We start from the raw sequence: 19,207 nt of genomic DNA on the forward strand, positions 1-19,207 counted from the left end.
ACAACTCCTCTATATTTTCTATTAAACTTTTCAACACCTACAATTCATCAATTAGTGTGTACTGTAGTGTCAAATCGCATTGGTCCAAGCGACAGCATATCTCAAACTACGTTAAATCCCCTTTGATCGCTAAAGTTAGAAATATATAAAATTCTGGGGGGCAGTATGAATTGACTGGTGGATGAAAGGCAAATCGAGTTTTGCTAAGATATTTATCAAAGCTGAACTACAAGGGAAAGAATATTATGACTCTAACAAATTATTGTATTCTAAAAGAAAACGCTTCGAGTTCTGGGTCCCCGTATTCGATTTACTGATATTTCGTATTCACGAGAAGAAAAAACACTCGCCCGAATATTTCCTTGTTGAGGAACAGATAAAATTAATAACTGCCGCAGGGGAGCCAAATGGATAAAACATCACAATAAAATTTCTCAGTGGTGTTGGCAGATGGTGTAAAGCCCATCCCGTACATTATCCTAACCTCCTGTCCATCATTATTCAACGCACCAGTTCAAGTTAAAAGCACCTATATTTTTTCGCACTAACAAAGAGGCATTGTACATCTATTTACCTCAACTGGGAAACTCGTATTCCTTCAATCATTCCACAGCGGGTAAAGTCTCTGCTCTGGTTTACTGTCGTCGTCGTATTCGTGTATTCGCGGAGGTGTGACGAGGAGGGCCTCCGCCATTTTCTCCATCATGTCCGACGACTCATTAAATCTCAAATCTTCGTCGGGCCCCACCTCCCCATTTGACAGCAATGTCTCATGACTCTCCCCCTCTTCTTCTCCACGGGGTTCCAACGAAGAGTGGGGGAAAAGCCAGAGCATTCTGTGCTGGTCGAATGGCTGCGCCGCCTCCGAAGCAGCGGATTGAATGTCTCGGGGCTGAGATTGAGCGGGGCGCGGGGGGAGAGTGTGGGCGGCGTGAGGGAAATTAAGGACGGCGGAGTCGCCCTTCAAACAGAGAGCCGCCGCATCGCAGGCACGTGCGGCCTTGTGAGGAGTGTCATATGAGCCGAGCCATAATCTGCTCTTCTTCTTCGACACTCTAATTTCAGATATCCATTTTCCCCGACTCCGGCGGCGCACGCCTTTGTACTTCACCTCCTTCCTCTCTTCCGCTTCTTCATTCCGATTCACGTCGCTTGCTCTTGGTGCGCACTTTGCTTCTTCACTTTCTGAAACAATAACAATATATAAAATGGCTGCGCTGAAATATATGATTCCCTAGAGCCCCGAAGTAGTAAGATCAATGAATTTCGTCTAATATAAGGAAAAAGTTGTGGCCGGGGAAGGAGCGCAACTGGCGAAACCTAGAAATCTACCGATGGCTTTCATCGAATGAAGCAAGGGACATGGAGATATTTTTACTGTGGCATCCACGTGGCCCTGCTTTCAGTAAGATGTTTTGGTTCTGCGTCCTCCTGGCAATGAAATGTTCGCTTTCGCACAGGGACGGACACAAAAATAGAGAGAAGAACTAAAGAAGTAGAGAAAATGGATTAAGAAATAAAAATAAAGTGTCATTATTGGAAGTATTTGTCTTTTAGTGTATAAATTATTTGTGAAGGTAATAATGTAATGCAATGTATAGCGTAAATAATTTATATATTGGTATATAATATAAATAAATAATGTTGTGTTTGATTTGATATAATCTTGAGTATCATGAAGTTGATTAAGTTGGTTATTCAAGGTTATTAATGTTTTTTGTGGATATGGTTTTTAAAATGGTTTTCTGAAGTATTTTGTATTAAATTTGAATTGTAATTAATGTTTCTGTTCAGCATATGTAAACTAGGTCATGGTCTAAATCTTTACAGAAAAATTATCTTCAAATTCTTAGACACAGAGATAAGGTCATGAAGTGACACCATACAAACGACAACTAAAAAAACAAAAACAATAGAACCAACAAGACAAAAACTTATAGAAATGAAATAGATTGGGAGGCCAAAAACAAAAATCTCAGCAACCACCTAGAACGTGAAAAAATGGACCCAACTACCATAAAAAAGATACATGCTTGCAACATCGAACCAATTGAACCAATGAGTACCAACTAATCATAACCACATCAAACCACCAAAAGCCCCGAAGGAGATTTTGGAAGTAATGGGGGTGCCAACATGTTTCAACAAGGAAGGAATGGTCAAGAGAACTTAGTTGCTCAACTCAACCACTAAATGTGGGGAAGTCTAAGGAACTATATTCCTATGAAACTTATAAAGGGGAGACATGTTGAATGTAAAATTTAAAATTTAACCAAAAAAAAAAAAAAAAAAAAAAAAAAAAAAATAATAATAATAATAATAATAATAATAATAATAATAATAATAATTCTGGTCTATTTTTAAAGTGCGTAGGTGGCGTAAATAGAAAAATAAGAAAAATAGTTGTCATTCCATTAATCGAGGTCTGTAGGTAGAAATTCTAGAAGGTTTTGGATAAATCATGTATTTAATATTTGTTGGGTGTTTAGTTGTATTTGGGTGGGAATTTAATATTTATTTAAAGGTAGTTGTATTTACCGTTTATCCCACATTGGTTGTGTTTGTAATGTCTTGGGTTAGAAGTGCCTATTTAAGCAAGGCTTATTATCATTTGTAATCAAGTTCGGAAAATAGAAGTTTTTCAAGTGTAAGCTCTTGTAGTGAATTTTCAAGTATTAATGGATGCTTTATGAAGCATTTTTGTCATCTCTATCTTCATATTGTTTCATTCTTGATTGTGAGTGGGTAGAGTGGTGTGGCCCTTCATCAAATGGTATCAGAGCAGGAGTTCCTGAGTGTGTGGACAGATCGCCGAACGTGAGGCAGTTTACACCAGGATTTGCAAAGAAGGTTGATCTTGTGGCTGATTGATCTTTTAGATTGGTGGATTTGTTTTGCTTAGGGTTTGCTAAATTTTTGGAAGATGCCTCCAAGAAGATTGGACCCCAAGGAAAATGATGACCTTAGTGAAGCGATGGAAGAAAGAATCTTAGAGAAGATAAGAGCAGAGGTCAAATCAGAGATTGCATTGATGAAGAGTGACATGATTGCTGAAATTGTGAGTGCTTTGGGTGGTGTACCTAGGCATGTGGGTACTGAAGATAGATATGACGAAGTTGCCGAAGAATTTGAAGCTGCTAGTGAGGATAGAAGTGATCATGAGGAGAGACCTATTGGAATTAGGACTACTCAATTTGCTCGACCTGGATCTCAGTTGAAGCTGAAGCATAAGATGGAGGTTTCTAATTTTTCAGGTACTTTGAATCCTGAAGACCTGATTGATTGGATTGGTGAATTAGAGGACTACTTTGAGCTTGAGGGTATTGAAGATCCATTGAGAGTAAGGTTGGCACAAACTAAGTTGAAGGGACATGCTGCTCTTTGGTGGAAGGAACTACAAAGAGATAGAGAAGAGGAAGGTGAAATGAAGATCACTAGATGGAAATTGATGGTGACTAAATTAAAGGCAAAGTTCATTCCAGCTGATTATGAACTTGAATTGTTTAAGAGGTTGCAGAATCTGAAACAAAAGGATATGACTGTGAAGGATTACACTGAGGAGTTCTACAAGTTGACTATTCGGTCTGGGCATAGAGAATTGTCAAAGGAGAAGGTAGCATGGTATATTAATGGTTTGAGATTCAATATTCAGGATGAGGTTGGTATGCTAAATATTTCCACAGTGGAGGATGCTTATCAATATGCTTTAAGAGCAGAGGAAAAGCTAAAGAGGAAGAATCAAGGTAGTTCTCGAGGGAAGGAGAAGCAGGATAGTTCGGTACAAGCTAAACCAAAAGTAGAAGGTGAACCAAAACCTATGGAACAAAGAAGAAGGACAAGTGGAGGTGTATTCAGAGGTAATTGTTTCAAGTGTGGTCAAGAAGGGCATAGATCTTTTGAATGTTCTATTGGTAGGACAGCTACTATTGTGAATGAGGTTGAAGTCCAGGAAAATCAGCCTGAGGAAGGAGAAAGTTTGTTGGCTCGACGAGTACTAATGGGTAAGAAGACATTGGATTCTTGTCAGAGGACTAGTTTGTTCAGAACTTGTTGTAAGTCTGGTGGGAAAGTTTGTAAGGTGATTATAGATAGTGGTAGTACTGATAACCTTGTTGCTGAGGAGATGGTTCAAAAACTTGGTTTGAAGAGATTGAGACATCCTTGTCCTTATAGGATTGGCTGGTTGCAAGGTGAGCATGCTTTGGAAGTGAGAGAGCAATGTCTTGTTGATTTTCAGATTGGGCAATATAAGGATCAAGTATTGTGTGATATTGTGGATATGAACAGTTGTCATGTGTTACTTGGTAGACCTTGGCAGTATGATTGCAGGGCTATGCATGATTGTGTTAGGAATGTGTTTACTATTGAGAAAGGTGGTAGGAAGTTTTTCTTGATTCCTTTGCAGAATGAAGCGCTCGGTAGGAGAAACCTGAGTGTTGGCAGTCGAGTTGAGTTGGCAGATTTTGAGAAGATTGAAAATCAGCATGGGAAGTAGACCTATAGAAAACCAGTGGTGGATGTAAAGGACAAGAAGAAAAACAAGAGAAAGAGTGTGCACGTTGAAGATTTGGAGGACATATATGTGAAGAATCAGTTTGGGATTTATGTGCTGAATCCCGAAAGATGTTCTTCCAGCCATTAGAACATCTTTTCGGACCTGGGGAGTCTGATGCAGGAGCATCTTAAATAAAGGGGAGACATGTTGAATGTAAAATTTAAAATTAAAAAATAAAAAAAATTAAAAATTAAAAAAAAAAAAAAAAATTCTGGAGGAGAGAGAAAAGTGACGAAAATTAGAAGAGAAATAATAAAAAAAGGAAAAAAGGAGAAAAAAAGAAAAAGAAAAGAGGAATTTCTATTTTCAAAGTGCGTAGGTGGCGTAAATAGAAAAATAAGAAAAATAGTTGTCATTCCATTAATCAAGGTCTGTAGGTAGAAATTCTAGAAGGTTTTGGATAAATCATGTATTTAATATTTGTTGGGTGTTTAGTTGTATTTGGGTGGGAATTTAATATTTATTTAAAGGTAGTTGTATTTACCGTTTATCCCACATTGGTTGTGTTTGTAATGTCTTGGGTTAGAAGTGCCTATTTAAGCAAGGCTTATTATCATTTGTAATCAAGTTCGGAAAATAGAAGTTTTTCAAGTGTAAGCTCTTGTAGTGAATTTTCAAGTATTAATGGATGCTTTATGAAGCATTTTTGTCATCTCTATCTTCATATTGTTTCATTCTTGATTGTGAGTGGGTAGAGTGGTGTGGCCCTTCATCATTCATAGGTGATAAAATGGATGAGGACTTTCACCACCTTCTGCCAAACCTGCTTTAAAGCTTCTATATTAAACCCATAATGCATACTCAGAATTTTCTCCCTTGAGTTTAGAAATCGGTCAAGAATCTCTTTAAACAATATCTTCCTATTCTATGGAATCCTCATACCTTCTGTACTCAAATTTGTAATAGCCAAAATCAATTCTGAAGTCACGATGTAGGAAACACAACCCCACACTAACATCTCCTACATCCCAAGATTCCATAATATTTTGAAATAGTTCAGGGTGAAACCCCTTCATTGTCATATTGTGCTTGGTGATTCCTTCACACTCAAGGGTATCCCACAGTTTAGGATCACTCTTGTATTCCTCACACTCGTCAGGATCACTCCCCATGTTGTTCCTCTTACTAGGAATCTTCATACAACACTTATAGACTTCAAAACAACCTAATAACATATAGGAGAATTAAATAAACACCACTCTTTTAGCTTCATGACAAAGCTAAATAACTTGTAAAGGCTAAAGTGCACTCAAACCCTAGAAACAACTTAGGGAAGTGAAACCCATAATTAGTAATAATGGCATCATTATAAATATGGGATTTATCTATGATCTCACATGATCACTTCTCATGCATCTATAGCGATAGACAAGATGTATTACCCAATTTTAAAACCTTATGTAAAATTTCCCACATTTACCAACCTATCTACATCATGGTTACCTTCATGATAAGTGTGAAGAAATGGCATCTCATCCATTGAACTCAATAAGTGTCTTATCATATTGACAATATCACTTTTGTTCCAAAAAACTTTTGACACCCTCTAAATTAAATGTTAATTATATTTAGGGTGTCCCCCTCGATGACCACCTTTTCAAAGTTCTCCTTACCAACAAAACCACCTGATGGTATAGGGACGGTAAATCCCCCACATAGATAGTTTGAATTAATGTTGACGTTAGTTGATATTTTGTAGAATTATATATATATATATATAAAAGGTATTAAATTAGTTTTATCTTGACTAAATTGTTTAAAATTGTAGACAATTTAGTCTATGATTTAAATGTATATAATGTTTCAATAATATATGTTTGTATATAATAATAATATATTTTTACCATAGACAATGGTAAATTGTGAGTCTCTTATCTAGGATGTCTTGGGTTCAAGTCTACTCAAGCTAAACAAATAATATTAATCAATAGCACAAATAATAATAATTAATCTTGACTTAAGCCGAAAACCTATCAAATAAATTTTATCAAATTTAAAGTTTGTACTTTAATGTTGTTTTACAAAAGATAATTTTGAGAATTTCAAGTGAGTAGTTAGCTACAAATAGATTTGTTCAAATTATTGAAAATAAATTTCTAAAATCTTTGAATAATGCCATATATGTGAGAAAAAAATGAAATACAATATAAACAAGAAAGAGTTGATATGAATAAAAGAAAGTGCCAACTAAAGTCAAATATAAGTTAGTATTCTCTTAGGTAAAAGAAATAATTAAGAACCAAAATTTGAAAAAGAAAAACAATGAAAAAGAAAAATAAAAAATAATAATAAAAAGAACTAAATAAAAAATACTATATTTTAAATCATATAAAGTAAATAAAATATATTTTGAAAATTATTTATTTTTAACTCATATGTTTAAAATATTTCACGGTAGCAAAAGGCTTATAGCTCAATTGGTTGAGCACAATTTGTGAGGACAGAGGTAAGACGAGATAATGCAATCCTTCACAGTTCAAACCTCTAGAGAGTTTCTTTAAAATCATTGGTAGAATATATTTCTATCATATGTATTGTTGGCATATACGAATTTAGTGTAGCATGTGGAAATGGTAGTGCACCAAAGACTTATGTGATGAAATGCTACTAATTGTGATGTAGGGAGCATGAATGAGAGTGACACATTGGTAACATGCATTGCATATGCAATATTGATAGTATGTGGGTTTGAATGCAATATGTATATCATCTAATTTTCTAGGTTTTTTCCTTTTCTAAAAGGTGATGAGATATAACGTATGATCAAACAAGATTTCTAGTCATATAGTGATTATGATGCATGCAAGAGTCTAATTAATTTAACTATAATGTCATCCATTTTGTCACCTATTATTCCGCCTCCACATCATTGAAACTAAGCCCTCGGTGAAAAAAATATTAAGGATCCTTAAAGGAGGATACATAATAGCTAAAATATTGATGTTCTAAAACTGTGAAAGAAGAAGCCTACACAAAGTAGCACTTTTGGAGTATATAATTGAGAATTCTTGGACAACATTTAAATCTCATGAACATGATTTAGAAGGATCATGCAAAAATTATCTAGTCAACTTCCCACAACAAAAAGAACATGTACATATGGAAATGTTTCAATGTAAGTTTGTATTTCTTTGATTTCAATGCATTTTGTATTATTATTCCTCTTCATTTAACATTCTGTTTGGAGTTTTGCTAGACATGCTATAGAAAAAGTGTAGTAATTTGGAAGCTATAACTTTCCATTTGTGTGATAATTCCAGAGGCTTATTAGTTGGACTATAACAAAAATATGTGGATTTTATTATAGGCAAATGTACATGCATTTCTCCATGTGACATTGTTTTTGATTGAAAGAGGCAGGAAGAGGGTCCTTAACCCAAGATACAACATATAACAAAGAGAATGTTTCTTCTCTAGCCCATTACAACCAAGCAACATAAAATATCATCTCTAAAAAAAACTTCGAGAGACCCACCATAGAGAATTTTTTTTAATCAAAAACCTAGGAAAGTACTACTAGAATCCAAGTTTAATTTATCAAACCAAACAATGTTGATAATCAAAAAAGATAACTGAGTTTTTTTAAAGTACTGGCGATTATCCTAATCGATAGTTAACATAACAATATTTAAATTGTGTCCCAAAAATATAAGAAGGACCACAATAACCATATAAAATGTTAGGTAGATGTACATGCATTTCTTCATGCACATTGTTTTTGATTAAAAGAGGCAGGAGGAGTGTCCTAAATCAGAGATACAATGTAGAACGAAGAGCATGTTTCTTCTCTAGGCCATTACAGCCAAGCAACAGAAAATATGATCTCTAACACAAACTTCTAGAGACCCACCGGGTAAAAACACAAACCTGTGTCACCTTTTATAAAGGAAAAGTGATATCAGAATTTAAACTCTTCAATTTTAACGACATAAAAGTGGCATTTGTGTTTAGAATTTGAAGATGATGTAATCTAATGAAATATGTAAAATTGGATGAAGTTTATGTCGATATATATATTTTTAAATTGAGTGAAAATTTTATTTATTTTTGAATTTTTAAAGTCTATTTTTATTTTTATTTTTAAAATTTTAAAAATATAGAGTTTATTTCCCATCTAACAAATATATGCAAATGTTCATGTTTTGGTTTGATTTTGGAATATGCTAGAGTTGACATGTATACCTAGTGCACCAAAAATGAAAAATTGAAATTCGGCTAATATTTTTCAAGTTATAACTAGTCAAAGTCAAAGTTATCAAAAATTGATAGTCTTTTTTCTCCCGTCAAACTTTTTCCATCAAATTTACATATTTTTTAAAACAAATTACATATTCTTGAAGAAGACTCTCTCCTCTAGTGCAGCACTAAAAAATAATAATTTTTGAACATGATTTACTATTTTTTTCCTATTTTTGAATAGACATCTTCCTGAATCTTAAATTACCTACTTGTAATATTTTCAAATTATAAAAAATTATCCATAATCAAAATAAAATAAAATTATATGATCATAATTGTGACTCCAAGACCTACAAAAGTATATTTTTAGTTTTTAAAAGAACTTCAATTTAGTAGGTCAAATTGGCCTTCAAAGTGAGATGTTTATAGAAGTTCTTATTTTTGCTTGTGTGGTAGCCACCTAAGATGCCACATAAGGAGTTACGACCGAAATTGTTTCGGCCATAACCCTTTCAGCCGTAATAGTTCCGACCGAAACCCCTATCGGCTGATTGAATCTCATGCAGCTAATGTGACTATTTCATATAAAATAAAGTTTATTTTTTCCTTTTTAAAAATAAATATACAAGACAACAAAAATTGGAAGAGCATTTTCGGAAGACAACTAATTTTAAAGCCATTTTCAACAACTATTTCACAAATTTAATCAGAATTGCAAAGGATCGAATATTTTGAAGGTGTTTTTTCTCATCTACTTATTTTTATTTTTTATGTATTCTATATTGAAGCATTTTTTGGTATTTAATGAAATCTAAATAATTATTTTTCTTTCTATAGATTAAAGTATTCAATGGGTAGTAAAAGGAAAAGATCAAGGAAATATGATAGAATAAGAGATGACAAAATGAAATGTCATACAAAATGTAACCAAAACCAACCTACTAAAATTCTTGAATAGGATGAGATTCATGAAGAAAATGAAAGTAATAAAGAGGGAGCAATTGGCAGTTCTAATAATAGAGACAAATTAGAAGGCAGAACAAATTTGATGGATTTGGATGAGGAACTACTTTTAAACCAAATTCCATCTAAAGATATGATAAATGATAACACTATTAGAAAGCATTGTCAGAACATGTGCGATGAATATTTCAAGGATAAAAGTATATTTGGAAAGGCACAATTATTTGTCAAGTTATTTAGGAGAAAAGATATGAAACCTATTTTGGAGTTGTTGGGTTTTGATAATAGGAAAAACCATGCACATAATATTAATAAAACAATAGTTGAAAATTTGCAAATTGCTTATAACAAAATTGACAACACAACTCGAGGAGGTGATTTGAGTAATGCACATAGAGCATTGATGACTACTATATCTAGTAGAAAATTGACACGTTGAAAATAGGTACATGCAATTTTTGATGTACTACATATATCTAGAAGAACTGTCCAGAGATACATCAAGAGGAGAAATATGCTAGATGATAACATTGAGAATAACTGGGTGAATATTTGTAGAGTTCCTCGAAAAGAAAGAATTTCTAAAGATGTAAAAAGACAAGTTGTTGAATTTTTGACCACCCATTCTTCTGTCAATAGATGTGATACTATACAAATTAAAGATCAAGAGATAGGGGCCAAAATTAAACATCCAAAACATTTCATAGATATAACTCAAAGTGAATTATTTCAAACATTCAAACAAGAATTTTCAAATGCCAAAATATGTCAAAGAATGTTTAAGAGTTTCCATCCTTCCTTTGTACACATAAATAAGATGCGTGAAACTTCTTATTGTCGAAATCATGTTGAATTTGGTCTACACTTGCAATCATATAAAAAAATTATGGCAGTACTTGATCCTAATTTGGTCATCCCTAGTAGTACAACACAATTTGTGAAATCCATATTATGTGATAAATTGGAAGATTCAAATGAATTCAAAGTGCAATGCATCAAAAATCAATGTGAAGATTGTGGAGATTTATGCAAATTTTCTGAAATGCAAATTGAGAATATTAATGAATCCACACTAGTTTCATGGATGAGATATATGAATATGAGACATACCAAAACAAGACAGGAGATTAATCCAAAAAAATTTATTGAAGGAGAGTGAATTGCATTATGACGAGTTTATGACCAAGTTTTGTCCATTGATATATCCACATATCCAACATTGCCATGGTGCATGATGGCAACCTAAATAGTTTTGTGATTCCAAAAATTGTTTTCCACCTAGTTGTATAATTTCAATTGTAGTTTTTTATGAGAATTATACATTTGCACCTCAAACAGAGCTTCAAAGGCAATATTATCATTCTGAACAAGTTGCAATATTTGTACAAGTGACCTATAGACATGCACAATTTGAGGTGGGTCAGATAGAAAGGTTGGATGAAAATGAATGCATCATCATCAAAGAGGTACATTTCTATATTAGTGATGATAGAGTTCATGATAGGAGTTATGTGGCTCACTATTTTACAATGTTCTCCGAAGATCTTAGAAATCATGGAATAAATGTTTCACTATTTTACAATGTTCTCTAAAGATCTCAGAAATCATGGAATAAATTTTTCAGAGCACTGGATTTTCTCTAATGGATGTGCAGGTTAGTATACATGAACTTACACATTTATTTAACTTTATTTTAACTTATATTTATTTGGACATGCCTACTTCGATTTGATATGTGTACATAGATAATTGTAGATACTTATCATGTTTCATGTTCACAGGACAATTCAAATCTACAAAAGCATTTAATTGGTTAGCAATGCAACATGCTAGAACCAATGTTAGGTTTTTATGGAATTTCTTTGAAAGTGGACATGGAAAAGGGGAGCATGATGGAGTAGGAGCATGAATAAAATGTGCGCTTTGACAACATGAACTTGCAGGTAAATATATGCATTTTTTATGTGCATGTTTAATACTAGAGTAGCATATATTTTAAATTATATATATATGCATATTGTATGTACATACAAGGAATAGGATAGAGAGCAAAAATTAAATTGTTGAATGGTGCAAAGTTCATTTTGCTACTCGAGATACTGAATACAATAAGCATTACTTTTGGGAAGTGAAAGGTGAACTAAGTTATTTTTATTTTTAATGTATTTTTCAAATCAAGTTGAGTTTTTTATTAAATATTTATTTTGAAATAAGACAATTATTTTTTGTATTTGTAACAGATATAGATCGATCTAATCCTTACAATTTTCAAAAAATTCCTGGTATTAGAAGTTTACATCAAGTGATGACTACAGGGAACCATAAACCTCCAATAATTAAAGTAAGAGAGAAAACATGTTTTTGTGATGACTGCATTAAGGACAATCGAGTGAGTGCATGTAAAAATATTGTGAATGGATATGTTTCACATTGGGATTTGAAGGAGATAGTTAGAAAGCATCCTTTTGAAGATGTTGGCATTGACATTGACATTCATGATCCTGTATATTCAGCTGGTTATGAGCGCATTTCTGATTTAATTACGACAGGTTTGTGTGCATATATACATATATATATAAATTAATATACACGTATATTCATTTTAAAATTAATTTATATTAATTTATATTTTTATATACATGCAGGAGATATTTTTGCAGTTCAATCCTTACTAGATAATGCAGAAAATGTGGACTATTATCTTTTAAGATGCATAAAAGCAAAACATAAGTTGCTAGAAGGAACTATAGATGTTGATCAATAGTCATATCCAATTGGATCAGTTGTTATTGAAGGAACATATTATCAACAAACAACGGTAACTGATAGTGGTATTGAATTTATTGAATACAAGCATGGAGAAAAGGTTTTACCTTACAGTAACCGTGTTATAGCAACCAAATTGCAATTTGAAGCAATACAAAGAAGAGGACATCATGGAAATCAAAAGTGGAAACTGTCTATTGAAGAACATGAAAAATTTCTACAGATAATAAAAAATAGAGAGGATCCTAATAGTACATTGTTTGTGGAGCTCTAGTTTACCTATGTACTTACTGTAGAGCTCTAGTTTAGCTATGTCTATATAGCTCTTATACTTTCACATTTAATGTTGACAAGATATTTGTTTTATAAATTTGTATGCATTGGATCATTTATCTTGGACACATGTGAAATTAGACATGTTTTGTTATTTTTATTTAAATTCGACATGGATATCTCATTTAAGACCACCTCTTAGGACCTCCCCTTAAGACAACCTCTTAGGACCTCCCCTTAAGATCACCTATTAGGACATCCCCTTAGTACCACCTTTTACTTGACCTCTTCTTAAGACAACCGCTTTAGTATTTGTATGTATTTATATACATTGTTTATGTTTTCTTACATATGATTGTTAATGTTGTTATGTATTTATGTACATATAATCTTTATATGTTCTTATATGATACATTCTTTATGTAACTTGTACATAATCTTTATGTTCTTATATGTATTAACTTTTATTAATTAAATGTTGTAACATACATTCTTTAGGTCATACTCTTTATATGTTCTTACATGTATGTGTTATATTCTATGTTAAACATATTACATGTTATATTTTATCAATTAAATGTTGTTAATTATAGTTAATTAAGACATCTCATTAAATATAGTTGATTATACTTAGATTAAATATAGTTAATTATACTTTGATTAAGACATGTCATTAAATCAAATCTCTATGAGATTTCTCTCATTTAATCAAAAAGTCCATTTCAATTGGTATTTGTTACTTATCACATAAGCATTTTGGTATTGATATTATTAGTATTTTTAGATTAAATTCCAAATCAACTCGTTTTGTTTCTCTTTCACAAAATTTAAATTTTGAAAATGATTTCTCCCACCTATAGAGTCTCCATACAAAAGTTTCCCACACAAAAAGTTAGTGTTTTTCACTAAAAGTAGGAGCATTAAAACATTAGGTGATTTCGATTTGGAACAACTACTTTAGGAATTGGAATTGGAGAGGCAAGACCACTCCAACCTCCCTCCATTTGTTCATGATTAGGAGCCCAATTGTCCTTACCTTCACAAATTGAGAGATCCTCAACAACCCACCATCATTTCCCCTCCATTGTTCAAGCCAACCAACCCACCTACTTTCCTTCTCATAGTGGGGAATGACCCAACATTGAATCAATTTATTTACACTGTTCTATTAAAACAATAATAAAATAATAAAACTCACTCAACCCATGCTAAGTGACTTACCTCAATACTTTCAATACTTTAATTACTAGTATGTCAAATTTACTTAAATAAATGACTTAAAGTACTTCTAAAACCAACACGTTATGTTTGTATCTCCTATTAGTAAATTGGTCTCATTAGGAATATATTGTTTGAAAGATATAAATGCATTCAATGTCACCAAACTTTACATTTATCTCTCTTTGAGATAGTTGGAATATTGTATTGTCTATTTTATGTAATTCCTGATAGCCACAATGATGTTACTTGTAAGATTTTTGGGTAGGCTAACTGAGAGAAGTTGGACCTAAATCATCATATTGTATTCATATTAGAGAAGAAAGCTGATTTTTCCATGGTGATTTGTGGGGTCTTACATATAGTTGCTTACAATTCAGAATAGTGACAAGGGAGATGTTATAGGTACCTATCTCACTTAAAATTGAATGATTTACATTTATAGACACTGAAGGTTGTACATGTGGTGGAAGATGATTGGGTGGAGGTTGATTTTAGGGAAAGGAGGGCATGGGAATCCAATCTTGTGGGTAGTAAGTCCAATGATAAGGTACTCTATTTGGTTTAGTCTACATACTTGCTTATGTAAGCATTTTGCATGTGAGATTCAAGAGGATGCTGGATCCTTAGGCCTCTTTGATGTAGGGTCATCTAAAGTTGTATCTTTGTATCCTTAGGAGGTTGATTTCAATGTTGGCTTAATTCAATCTAGTAGGTTAAATATATTTAATTTTATAGTTATTTATAGTTAGATTAAATATGGTTAATTAAGACATGCCATTAAATATTATAGTTGATTAAGACATTAAATATAGTTAATTATAGTTAGATAGTTAATTATAGTTAATTTTAAGGCATGCCATTAAATATAGTTAATTATGTACTTAGATTTTAAGGCATTAAAAACAATAACATATACATAAACATGATTAAATTGAAAACATACATGTCTACATTTAACATGAACATATTTACATACATCTAGGAAATAAAATATACATTAATCTACATTCTTATGTATAATTTAGGATCTCCCCTTAAGACATGTCATTAAATATAGTTAATTACACTTAGATTAAGACATTAAGATGAATAACATATACATGTAAACTTGAATGTTGAAAACATGAATATAAGGCATTAAGATGAATAACATATACAGAAACATGAATAACACATACATAAACATAAAAGATTAAGACATTAAAATATTAATAACATACATGTGTACACTAAAAGATCGATAACATACATGTACATATATCTAGAGAATAATGTACTCATATCAAATGTATAAAAATATCATGTATCAAATGTTTGGAAATAACATATATAAATATCAAAGTGTCCATATAAACATGTATCTAGAAATAACATATAAAACATCAAAGTGTCCATATAAACATGTATCTAGAAATAACATATAAAACATCAAAGTGTCCATATAAAATGTAAATCCAAAATACTATATCAAATGTCTGCAAAATAACATGTGTACATAAAATAAAAGGCCATGATCTAATTAGCTACATCCCCCTCCTGATTCTGGATGTCCTCATAAGGGTCTATCAGTTGTGTCTGAACCCTATGTCAAATGATAGTGGACCAAATTATGTATAGAAAAATTATATCAAGATACATGTATATAAGTCAAATATATATTTAAATTGTAACATACCTGAGACTCAGGATGTGTAGGATCTGTCGATATCTGCAGATTAGCAAAACATAACATACTATCACTTAGACCCTATAACACACACACAAACACACACACACACACACACACACACACACACACACACACACACACACACACACACACACACACACACACACACACACACACACACACACACACACAAACATATAAATTTAAAAATATAGACATATTATTAACACTATTAAAATAAATTTAAACATATAGAGATATTTACCATAGCATGATGTCATGCTCTGCCGATCTGACTAATATCTGAATCATGCAATGGAAAAACACTATTAGTGTCCAAGTTGATAGTGCGGCCCTGATCTAAAAGCATGGACGTAAATAGACCAGGTTGTCTAGCCATGAAATCCTAAGTAGGGGGGTGTTGTAGGGTCTTGAGTAGTTGGGGCTGGTGTTGTAGCCTGGGCTTGTGTAGCAACAGGAGTAGTAGAAGGTGCAGGAATGTCCTCCTACCTCTGTGAACCATCTAATCTTGTTGTATGTGAGAAAATATGACTAATCTAAGAGGGGATGTCATGAAGTGGAATCTCTGTGACTATAGATAATTCTTGATATGAATCCAAAAGATTAGATGCTAAACATGATCCCAAACACCACAATGCATCCACCTCCAAGATTGTAGAAACCTCTACTGTAGAAAGTATGTCTACTACTCCATATGCATCATCAACAGGTGTGCTAGATGATGTAGCTATGGGAACGATACCTCGAGACTATAACGTATATCTACCATATAGATCAGAAGAAATCTCATGCAACTATGTGGTGACAGTGGTGATGCTCGAATAAATCTATCCTGATTGTGTCATTAGGAACACTCTGGCCTATAGCAACCATCTGTGGACCTCTCGACATAACCAAAAGGTTTGGACCCACCATTGCTCATTTTTTAACGGTACAGGAGTGTTTGTGGGTCTAAATCTATATGAAAGTCTCCCCAGAACCTACCCAACATGCCTTGGATAATTTGTGTAGTCAACATCATAGTGTAAATGAAATTCTACAAACAACTATTTATAGAAATTGAAGGAACTCATCCTTTTGTGGCCATCTATGATGAGTGGCCAACCAGTGAGGATACATGAATGATGTGATGAGCTCATCAGTACACTTCGTCATAAAGTAGCCTCTAACTCTAGCTCTATCTCTATAAAATGGAAACATGGTCTTCACCATGGTAGTGGAAACCTCAGTATCAACCTGTCTATACTTCACAATGTTAGTGACACTATGAGATAAAGAAGAATAAAATGTCTCAATGCTAATATCATCAAAAGGGTTGTATGATTCAATGGTTTGAATCATACGGAACAACTCCTCTCGCATCACTATGATCTTCTCCCTATTAGGGAGGGTGGTAGAAGAGGAAAGTGAGGTGTCCAAAACTTCTATAGCATGAGATAATCTTGCAAGTGTATCTTTGAATAACCACTCTCTATCCTCAATGGAGGATGTCGATCTGCATGCTATGCCAGACTCAGCACTCTAACTCCCTTTGTGGACACTAGCATCCCCTGAGGATGCAGGACCATGATCCCTAGAACCAGATGCCATAATGTATATATGTATATAATGTATGATGATATGAGTGTGAAGCTACAAGAATGATAAATATCTAGAGATCTGCAGGCACATGCATATATATATACACATATAAACATACAAGTGTATAAATTAAAATAATTAAAAGTTAAGTTTAATTTGAAGCAAATGTACATATAAATACACAACATTAAATGTATGGTGTTATTCAATTGAATGTAATGTATGTATTTTAAAACAAATTATCTTGGAGACATAATCTAATGTATTTTAACATGCTCATGTGAAAATGTGAAAAATAAATATTCACGTACATGGACATGTATATATGATAAAATAATAATATTTTTTTGATTAAATTATAACTAAGTGTACACATGTATATGTGATAAAAAAATAAATTCTTAACTAAAGTAGATTTTGATTTAACTACAGGGTTAAACAATTTTTCTAAATTTCATATAAATGTAAAAGTGTTTCTATGTTTCATATAAATGTACATTTTAGCTAATTTTTTTCTACATTTTTACCTAATATTTTTCTGCATTTTTTCACTAATGTTTTTTATACATTTTTACCTAATGTTTTTCTACATTTATTAACTAATTTTTTTTACATTTTCACCTAATGTTTTTCTACATTTTTAACTTATGGTTTTCTACTTTTTTACTAATTTTTTTCTACATTTTTACCTTATATTTTTATACATTTTTAACTAATTCTTTTTACATTTTTACCTAATATTTTTCTACATTTTTAACTAATGTTTTCCTAATGTTTGACTACATTCATGCTTATGTTTTAAATAATTTACTAAAAAATTTGAAAAACAATTTAAATATATTAAAAAAATAACAAATCTAAATATTTCAATCATAAAATATGTAAAAAAACTATTAATTTAAGTACCATTAACATTTACTAATAAAAAAACACATTAAAAAAATTTTAAAAATGAAAAAAAAAACCCACAAACCTGTTATGGCTGAAACACCTAGACCGCTCTCTAAGAAGCTGGGAACTGTGATAGTCAAAATGATAGTCGCAAAGGGTTTTTCGATGCTTTTATAGAAACTCAGGGTTTTGGCCAGAACCCTTTCAGCTGAAACATTTTTGGCCAAAATGGTACATGCCATGTTAGCATAGGAAAACACCATGTATGTACAGCTAGAACTATTTCAGCTGAAACCTTTATGGCCGAAACTATTCCAGCCGAAAACCCTGTTGATATCACCAAAGACGACACATGTTTGTGCTTCCACTCCACCATAGAGAATTTTTTTTAATAAAAAACCTAGGAAAGTACTACTAGAATCTAAGTCTAATTTATCAACCCAAATATTGTTGATGATCAAAAAAGATAACTGAGTTTTTTTAAAGTATGCATGACTAACGAAATCAATATTTAATTAAAGTACACACAATTAACCTAATCAATATTTAACATAACAATATTTAAATTGTGTCCCAAAATTACAAGAAGGACCATAGCAACCATCTAAAACAAGTAACTAAAAGTACTAAACATAAAATAAGACAAAAAGGAACACTAGTGCCAAGAAGGACTAGGTCTAATTGATGTTCTCCTAATCCTCGACTAGGTACTTGAGATCCTCTATCTAGTTGTTAAAATCCTTTGCGCTCTTCATCTCCACATGTGAATTTTCCTCTTGCATGATATATTTCTCTAATTTCTTTTTGTTTCCTATAACGGTGCCAAAGATGGCATTTCTCATCATTTCTTTTTGTACCTTGCATATAGTCAAAATGGCCACACCTAGATCAACGAATTATGGCATTATAAAACTTATCATTAAGAGACAACACTTTTTCATTTATGTCATTGATTTGGTCTCTAGATCTTCCTTAATATTTTTAATATTACTATCCTTTGAGGGCACAAGATCGGTCAAAATTTGAATCTATTTAGTAACTTGGTTGCCAAGAATGGGAGTATCAATATTAGGCCCAATAACAACCTC

General features: G+C 32.4%; 1 protein-coding gene across 1 annotated transcript; it reads right to left on the reverse strand.

Annotated features, from left to right (window-relative positions):
* Positions 1 to 598: 598 nt before the first annotated feature.
* Positions 599 to 18,361, reverse strand: LOC149538061 (ethylene-responsive transcription factor ERF024-like). Its single transcript, XM_089802416.1, has 2 exons — positions 18,202 to 18,361; positions 599 to 1,185 (listed from the first exon to the last, which is right to left on the reverse strand). Exons 1-2 carry the CDS (start codon positions 18,359 to 18,361, stop codon positions 599 to 601), a joined length of 747 nt encoding a protein of 248 aa, XP_089658542.1.
* Between the last annotated feature and the right edge of the window lie 846 nt (positions 18,362 to 19,207).

Source organism: Cupressus sempervirens, chromosome 9, assembly GCF_028749045.1.
Source record: "Cupressus sempervirens isolate cs-2001-9-10 chromosome 9, ASM2874904v1, whole genome shotgun sequence".
NCBI classification, from domain to species: Eukaryota; Viridiplantae; Streptophyta; class Pinopsida; order Cupressales; family Cupressaceae; genus Cupressus; species Cupressus sempervirens.